Source organism: Micromys minutus (assembly GCF_963924665.1).
Source record: "Micromys minutus genome assembly, chromosome: 1".
NCBI classification, from domain to species: Eukaryota; Metazoa; Chordata; class Mammalia; order Rodentia; family Muridae; genus Micromys; species Micromys minutus.
The window spans coordinates 8,426,316-8,435,276 of NC_137969.1; the positions used below are offsets into that span (position 1 = coordinate 8,426,316).

The window sequence follows — 8,961 nt, forward strand, 5'->3', positions numbered from 1 at the left end:
AGGTAATAATTGGAATGTGCGCTCTCTCTCTCTCTCTCTCTCTCTCTCTCTCTCTCTCCACACGTGTATGTGTGTGCGTGTGTGTGTGTGTGTGTGTGTGTGTGTGTGTGTGTGTGTGTGTGCCTGTGTAGATGTGTCCCCATTCTGGGAAGGGTTAATGTGCAGCCAGGCTGCCTGCCTGCGCTCAGGGCCTCAGACTGGCCCAGGAGTGGGAGGGGTGGGCCTGGAAGGTGGAGTGAAGCTGGCTTGACTTGCACAGGCTGCCTTCTCCCACAGGAGTGCCAGTGCTTGCCCAGACGGTCTGAGAATGGGGAACTCAAGTTGCCTTTAGGAATGGCTGTAAAGCCCACACCTGGAAGTCTCCCCTCCCTGCTCCGCCACGGCAGGTTGCATTTGGGAGACTCTGTGATCTGATCGTTAGAGGAGAGAGACAGGAATGAGCCATTCACCAGCTCGCCAGCACTTGGTGGAAAGCAGCAGGATGGATGTGGTCGACAGCCTTCTTATGAATGGGAGCAACATCACTCCCCCCTGTGAACTCGGGGTGGAAAATGAGACGCTTTTCTGCCTGGATCCACCTCAGCCTTCAAAAGGTAGGTGCCGAGACTGGTTAGAATTCAGGAAACTACCGGGTTAAGGGAGATACAGCAACAGCAAGGCTAATTGAAATATACATGCATCATGTATATGTATATGTGGCGCGCGCACGTGTGTGTGTGTGTGTGTGTGTGTGTGTGTGTGTGTGTACAAAGTCCCTGTGAGACCAAGCCAAATGAAGTTGTATGTTCAGAAGTTTGGATAAAAGAGTAAGAGAAATCTACAGTGAAGTGTTTTATTGTCCCCATGGGAGAGATGGGGGCTCATGCAGGATTCGGGAGGGAGGATGATAAAAGCACTGAAAAGACGTAGGGAGAAAGGGGTACCAAGTGTGGAAGTCAGAACTTACAAGCATTACAGAGAAGGAGCTGTCACGGGGTAGAGGTTGCTTTTTCTTAGGGGAAACCCAGGATAAAGAAGTAACTAAATCGAAATAAATGTTTAGCCTCGGGGGGGAAAGAAAGCTGGGCTATTCCACAGGAAAAGCCGCCTTCCTGGGTGATCCATTAGCATCCCAACCGTTAAAACAACAACAACTGGATTGCTCTGTGCTTCCTGGGCTTGGTTCTGTATGATAGAGCTAGTTCAGGAGTACTGGGGTTCAGTGATACACACCCCTGGGGACATCATCAGGAAGTAACCACTCCCTTAAGGTTCTTAACACTGGCCTCTAAACCCCCCACCCCCGCCTGTTCCCTTTACTCAGCAGAGTGGCAGTCTGCAGTACAGATTCTCCTGTACTCCTTCATCTTCCTTCTCAGTGTACTGGGGAACACGCTGGTCATAACGGTGCTGACTCGAAACAAGAGAATGCAGACTGTCACCAACATCTTCCTGCTGTCCCTGGCCGTCAGTGACCTCATGCTCTGCCTCTTCTGCATGCCGTTCAACCTCATCCCCAACCTGCTCAAGGATTTCATCTTCGGAAGTGCTGTGTGCAAGACTACCACCTACTTCATGGGTGAGTGCTGCAGGTGACCGGGCAGAGTCACCCTGCTGGGTTCCAAAACACCAAGCATCTGGCTGTCGGCCTATGTGCAAGGACACAGGTGTTTTCTTCACAGCAGGTCAGTCCTCTTTATGCCAGGATGTGAGTGTGTGTGTGTGAGTGTGTGTGAGTGTGTGTGAATGTGTGTGTGTGAGTGTGTGTGAGTGTGTGTGAGTGTGTGTGAGTGTGTGTGAGTGTGAGTGTGTGTGAGTGTGTGTGAGTGTGTGTGTGTGAGTGTGAGTGTGTGTGAGTGTGTGTGTGTGAGTGTGTGTGAGTGTGTGTGAGTGTGTGTGTGTGAGTGTGTGTGTGTGAGTGTGTGTGAGTGTGTGTGTGTGTGTGAGTGTGTGTGTGAGTGTGTGTGAGTGTGAGTGTGTGTGAGTGTGAGTGTGTGTGAGTGTGTGTGAGTGTGTGTGTGTGAGTGTGTGTGTGTGAGTGTGTGTGAGTGTGTGAGTGTGTGTGTGTGTGTGTGTGAGTGTGTGTGTGTGTGTGTGAGTGTGTGTGTGTGAGTGTGTGTGTGTGTGAGTGTGTGTGTGTGTGTGTGTGTGTGTGTGTGTGCGTGCGTGCGTGCGTGCGCGCGCACGTCCTTAATAAGAAGCTGAGTATGTTCCTAGGGACCGTGGACTATGAACTAGACCCTGACTGGACAAGCTATGTATGTGTTTATATCAAACACAATGATGGTTATAATTAAACTCTTAAACTGGGGGAAAGAAACAAATATTAAAACAAAGCTATTTTTTAGTACTTTTTATGCACCAGATATTTTGCTGAGCACTTTTACTTCCATGATCTTGTTTCCCAACCACGTAGTAACTGTCATCACATGCGTGAGTGGGAAGTTCGGTGGCTGGGATTTGAACCTGGATTAGCAGGTACCACAGTGGCGAGCATATGCCTCAGTTTACCAGCTGCTGTGGTTCCTTTAACCCTGGACAGAACCATGTTCCTTGGTCCTCTTTGTCTGTCATATTACCTTGTCCCTTGCCCATTCTCAGACCCAACTGGAAGAGGAAGAAGGTGAGAAGTGTGTGCGTGTGTGCGTGTGTGATGTTGGTTCTGACTGACCTATATAAAACAAACAGTAGTGAGTTGGGCAATCCTCTGAGACCAGAAAGCTTTAAAAGTCTTAATTTTTCCCAGTTGAGTGTGCAGATTCCAACACAAGATGCAATGCTGATGAATTCCTGACCCTCGTGCCCTGAGATAAGTAACCAGGAACATGTCCTCTGTGTTCAAGTCTCCTGACCATGTTCTAAAGCCTAAAAAGTGAGGTTTCCTGCTAGATATCTTGGGATTGCAGAGAGCTCTTTAACTTCTGGGGTCCTTCCGGGTGTCTTGGGGTACAGCGCTCCATCCAGCATCAGCCAGAGCAGGAAGGAGAGTTACCATAGCATTCCCATCATTGGTGAACAGTGAGTCACACAGCTCTGAAGCCCATGTGACTGTTCGCTTTAAGGTGGCCAGTTCTGTGCTGTGCGAGTTTCGCCTCAGAACAGTTTTAATAGCCAAAATTAAACAGCAAGATGATCCTGGGATTATTTAGAATGTCAAAACTGCTTACTTTGTTAAATTTGCCTTTCTTATTACTTGGCATTGGCTTTTGTTTTTGGTTGTTTATTTTGGACAGAGTGTTGAAGGTAACCTTGGCTGATGTGAAAAATTACTGTGTAGCTTTAGGTTGGCAAGCCCCACCATGCCCTGGGCTTCGTGAAATGTCTCATTCCAATGATTTAGATCCTACCTTTTATTCTGTGGTCTCTCCAATACTCTAACAACAAATACTTAATTGGGGGAGGGGGATTGTAGGTGGTGGTGTGCTGGTCTGATTGTGGGTTTGTAGCGACTGTGAACCCATTTCACAGGGAAACACCTCAGTGAGATTTAAAGTTAGTCTTACAACTCTGTCGTAGGCACTTTGGAGTGAAGGACAATAAACCACGGTAAGTGGTTCGACCCGAGAAAAGAAAGGGAGAAAGTAAAAAGAAAGAAAGGAAAGGAAAAGAATAAAATAGGTTCTAGAATAAAAGTATGCGTGGTTTTTAGGGAGTTACTGTCTCTATTTTGGTGAGGAGTGGTGTTTTGGGATGCCAAGCTTAGAAAGTCTGTTCCCAGTTCTGTTGGTAACAGCTGATTGGTGAGTTATGGTCCTCGGACCTGGAAGTTCCAAGGCAAGTGTAAAGCATACGTCATTATAATCAGCATTCAACACAATCGGGAGAAGTGGGGACTCTGTCTTAGTGTCTGCAGGTGCTGTAGAGGAGATGTAATGTCTCTCCGGCTCTAATCAGGATACATGCTCACTTTCTGAAACTCAGAGACAGAAGGGCTGGAAAGACCCTGGTTCCCCCCACAGAGAAACCTTTACATCATTCCTCAGTCTTTTTTCGGTCACCTTTTTTTGACTGGGCATTTTTTTCCCCAACAGGTATCTTAAATTTAAGGATGTTCCCTTTTTTAAATTGTGTATTAGAGATTTTGTAAAAAAAAAAAAATCAGTGCTTCAGCCTCAGATCCCAGTGACCTTTGGCAACATGGAGTCCGGAAGAATTCCTGCCTTTTAATGTCAATTTGACCACAGGCTCCTGATCAAAATTAGAGTTCTTCCAAAGGCTTCTAAAAGAGCCCTTCCGTGAGATGGCAACTTATTTTTATCCCTTTGCTTATTAATTAATGAGTACCTTCAATCCAAGCTGGAGTTAGCCTGCAACCAAAGCTCAATAAACTTGCCCAAAAATTGGCAATGAGATGTGTTGGCAAACACATATGTATGGCTGCCTTAAGTCCCTGTTAATACAAAGCTGGGACTAAATCATCTTTTTAAAATGCACAGAGTCTCCCTTAACCCCTTGAGTAATTCCCCTGCGATTCGAAACTGCAGCTTTGATACACTGAAGCTAATGCACAAACAAGCTTTGGAGCCAGCACCTGAGTCCTGATTCTCTTCCTCCCAGGCACATCCGTGAGCGTCTCCACCTTCAACCTGGTGGCCATCTCTCTGGAGAGATATGGCGCCATCTGCAGACCCCTGCAGTCCCGCGTCTGGCAAACGAAGTCCCATGCTTTGAAAGTCATCGCCGCCACCTGGTGCCTCTCCTTTGCCATCATGACTCCGTACCCCATTTACAGCAACTTGGTGCCTTTTACTAAAAACAACAACCAGACGGCGAACATGTGCCGCTTCCTGTTGCCAAATGACGCTATGCAGCAGTCCTGGTAAGGCGGTGCGCTTTGCTCTTCCTTCAAGGCACGGCTAGTCTAAGTTAGCAAAGTGACGGACCGGAAAGTCTTGCCAGATGACTACGAGACAGATCCCCTAAAGGCTGTCTGAGGAGGGTTCGTTTTTGTTGTTTCATGTACTTATATGATGAAGTTTAGTTGTCTCCCACAACACACACACACACACACACACACACACACACACAAACATACACACACACACACATACACACACACACACATACACACACACATACACACACACACACACACACACACACACACCTTTCCCTCTCCATCTTGGGCTGAACCCTCTTTTTCCCAACAAGTCCCCACTTCGACTTCCATGGCTTCTTTGTCTATAGGACCCACAGAGTTAACTTAGATCTTCTTGAGGCTCTGAGTAAGAAGTTATTTATTGGAATATGGCCACCTTATGGCTGGGGATACACCACTGAAGAAAATAACGCATCTCCCAACAACAGTTAGCGGCCAGCCTCATGGTCCACTCCCAGGAGGACCATTCCAGCCTCACCGTAGAACAACGGAGAGAAACACAGTGAGAACCCAAGAACCTAACCACCATAGTTATAGATGAAGTGATATTAGCATGTCCAATTTGCAGATAAGGAAACTATGACTTTGAGGTGCCAAAGTGGGCAAGCCCATAAAGCTACAAAGGGGCAAAGTCTCTCTCTCTCTCTCTCTCTCTCTCTCTCTCTCTCTCTCTCTCTCCCTCTCTCTCTCTCCCCGTCCCTCTCTGTCTCTCCTTTCCTCCCTCCCTTCCTCCCTTCCCCCACCTTCTCTCTCTGTGTCTCTTCTTCCCCCTCCCTCTCTCCCTTCCCTTCCAACCTCTCTTTCTCCCTCCTTCCCTCTCTCTGTCATTCCTTCCCCCCTCTCACCCTCCCTCCCACTTCCCCCTCTCTTTATCCCTTCCTCTCTCTCTCCCTTCCTCTCTCTCTCCCTCTTTCTCTGTCTCTCCTCCCCTTCCTCTCTCTCTCCCTCTGTGCTTACCCAACTATGCTTACGTATCTACACGGTCTGCAATGAGTTCAAACTGGTGTAGTTACAGAGCTATGATTTTTCAGACAAATTTATTTGAGAATTTAATGAAAAGATGGCACCAATGTGGGTTTCATTTACTAATTATAGGGTTGTTTTAGAAGCAGGAAGCTGTTTTAGACACTCAGAAGTGGCTAAAACACCAGATCATGTTCCATTGCTTTCTTTCTTTCATTCAACCAAGAAAGCATCACACGATGAAAGAGAGGGATGTGTAAGACTTACCAAAACATGTCCAGTCGCGATGAGAAATGGCCCAGCCACTGTTTGCCTCAGACGACTGTATGGTCTGCTCTGTAACTTACATATGCCAGACTACAAAAGTGATTTAGGGGCCAGAGCCATGGAGCAGGAGACTGTGAAGTCTCAACAATCAACTCTGTTTAGGGAAAGCATAGCTCAGTCCTGCCAGGCACACGACTGTGTGAACCAGCACATCAGTCACTCCGAGGTGACGGAGAATGGCTACTTGGAGAGATTTATGGGTAGCAAACAGCACGTTCGGTAAAAACGGAATGATTTTCCACGACTCCAATTTAATGGCGCCCACTGGAGGGTTGGCATGTTGTATAACCTGTGCATGTTGTTGGGTTTCAGATCTCACCTCTGCTGGGGGCTGTATGATTTAGGACACATTTAATCTCCTCAGGACTCAGTATCCTCATCTCTACCTTAAGTGTTCGGATAACAGCAGCTGTAAGAACCTGTTACCCAAGGTTCTTATGAGAATTACGCTGAGACACATATACAAAGAGCTTGGTCTAGCCTGTACTACACAGCACTAGTCCTCAAGAGACGGAAACGATCTTCATATTACCTCAACAGCTTAGGCACACTCCTATAATGATTTTTAAAGATTCCACCATTTGTTTTTTGCTCTTGTCTTTCATCCTGGAAGCAGGGTCTCACCAGGCCAATCCCAAACTCTTAGACTTGAGCAATCCTCCTGCCTCTGCCTCCTGGATATCAAGGGCTTTAAGTGCACACCATTTCCCCCTCCTTTTCTGCTATTCCTTACCATGTTAGATGATGCTGCCATGTCCCCCCAGATTAAGCGTCTTGCTGACACACTCTAAGGAGTAAACTCAGCAAACAAGCTCTATTAACCGAACCTCCAGACACGGACTTTCCCAGGACACTGAGAACTAGAAATGACCGTGTCTGCTCAGGCCAGTTCACCCTCGCCATTCCCGCCCACCGGGACTTGAAGGCCCAGAATCACTGGTAATTAGATTCCCTTTCATTGTATTAGGCAAACATTCCTGTTACTCATCCTCTTTCTTATCCCTGGGATCGTCATGGTGGTGGCCTACGGATTGATCTCTCTGGAACTCTACCAAGGAATCAAATTTGATGCCAGCCAGAAGAAGTCTGCTAAAGGTACTGATCACTGGGCTGGATGTTTATGCCAAAAGAGTTCAAAAGCTTTCCTTGTAAGTTACCTAGCCGTACTCGGGATATATGGAGCATGTGCTGGAGATGTAAGAGTATTCCTTTCTGAGGCTCTGGGTCACAAGGCAGTCAGTAGACCCAGGCCATATGTCTAAGAGAAGGGGATATTTCTTCTTGGTGGGGTCCTCAGTGTAATCAAAGGAGACCATTCACATAGGACGCAGTGACACACAGAAAGCTCTGTCCCCAAGGCTTGCTGTCATATAGCATTAGTAGACAGTCCCTGGTGACTCTGTCCTGTGCACTACTTTAAGACACATGAGATCCCTGGTCCACAAGCTCGGCTTTTGGCTGCTCATTTCTCACCCTCTGCCTCTCATGCCCCCCCTCGTCCCCCCCAGCCGGCTGAACCTGTCCCCAACACCTGTGTTGACATGACTTTTTCCTTCTCACTCAGTTCCCCTCTCTCAGTGCCTCGCTATGTAGATAATCCAGTCTCTCTGGCTTCTGTTGACTTTCTCTCGTTACTTGGAGTCCTCAAGATAAAAGTAATCTAAAAAACTCAGCAAGCAAACGTGAAAGAAGGCTGAGAAGAGTGTAAATATTTATTTTGTAATAACTTTCAGCTTTATAGCCTTTGTGTGCATCATCATCATCATCATCATCATCATCATCATCATCATCATCGCCTATACGTGGTTATATCTCAGAGAACTAGTGTAGGCCAATACTAATATAAAGCAGTACAGGCCAGGCTGCTAGTCCATTTCTCCAGTTCAAGTTCAGCTTGGCCTCCTTGACTGGGGGAGTCGGGGACTTTACGTCTTCTCTCTGGCGTAACTAAAATGCTGTCACTTTCCCATGCAGAGAAGAAGCTGAGCAGTAGCGGTGGCGGCCGATATGAGGAAGGCGACGGCTGTTACTTGCAGAAGTCCAGGCCCCTGAGGAAGCTGGAACTTCAGCAGCTGTCTAGCAGCAGCGGTGGCGGCAGAGCCAGCCGGATCAGGAGCAGCGGTTCTGCTGCCAACCTCATAGCCAAGAAGCGCGTGATCCGCATGCTCATCGTCATAGTGGTCCTCTTCTTCCTCTGCTGGATGCCCATCTTCAGCGCCAACGCCTGGCGGGCGTACGACACGGTTTCTGCCGAGAAACACCTCTCAGGGACCCCCATCTCCTTCATCCTCCTCCTCTCCTACACCTCCTCCTGTGTTAACCCCATCATCTACTGCTTCATGAACAAACGCTTTCGCCTGGGCTTCATGGCCACCTTCCCTTGTTGCCCGAATCCTGGTCCCGCGGGGGTGAGAGGAGACGTGGGAGAGGAGGAGGATGGGAGGACCATACGGGCATCGCTGTCCAGGTATTCCTACAGCCACATGAGCACCTCTGCTCCACCCCCCTGAGCTGTACCTGGCCCATTTCTGCAGCAGGAAGCAGGGGGCCGGGAGCAAGGAGGAAGAGGAAGTGGGAGGAAAGGAGAGGAAGACCCATTTCTCATGAGGATTCTTCAATGTCTGTTTTTCATCCTTCACAAAGTTCCAGAAGGAACTTAAGGTGGGGTCATGAAAACGCCAAGACGTTTTCCCATAATGCTTACCACGGGAGAAACCTCAGCAGGCCAGCGATAGGAGCCCCGCTAGGCTCATGCTACAGACGTCACTGCCAAGTCCATGTTCAAAATGGAGGCGTAGACTTTGATGAGCTTT

At 48.0% G+C, this 8,961-nt stretch overlaps 1 protein-coding gene across 1 annotated transcript; it reads left to right on the forward strand.

Annotated features, from left to right (window-relative positions):
• Positions 1 to 481: 481 nt before the first annotated feature.
• On the forward strand, positions 482 to 8,658 carry CCKAR (cholecystokinin A receptor; the record flags this gene model as incomplete). The annotated part of the gene is made up of 5 exons (XM_080934248.1): positions 482 to 593; positions 1,307 to 1,558; positions 4,537 to 4,798; positions 7,116 to 7,243; positions 8,123 to 8,658. The coding sequence occupies 5 exons, from the start codon at positions 482 to 484 to the stop codon at positions 8,656 to 8,658; spliced, it is 1,290 nt and encodes a 429-aa protein (XP_080790374.1).
• Between the last annotated feature and the right edge of the window lie 303 nt (positions 8,659 to 8,961).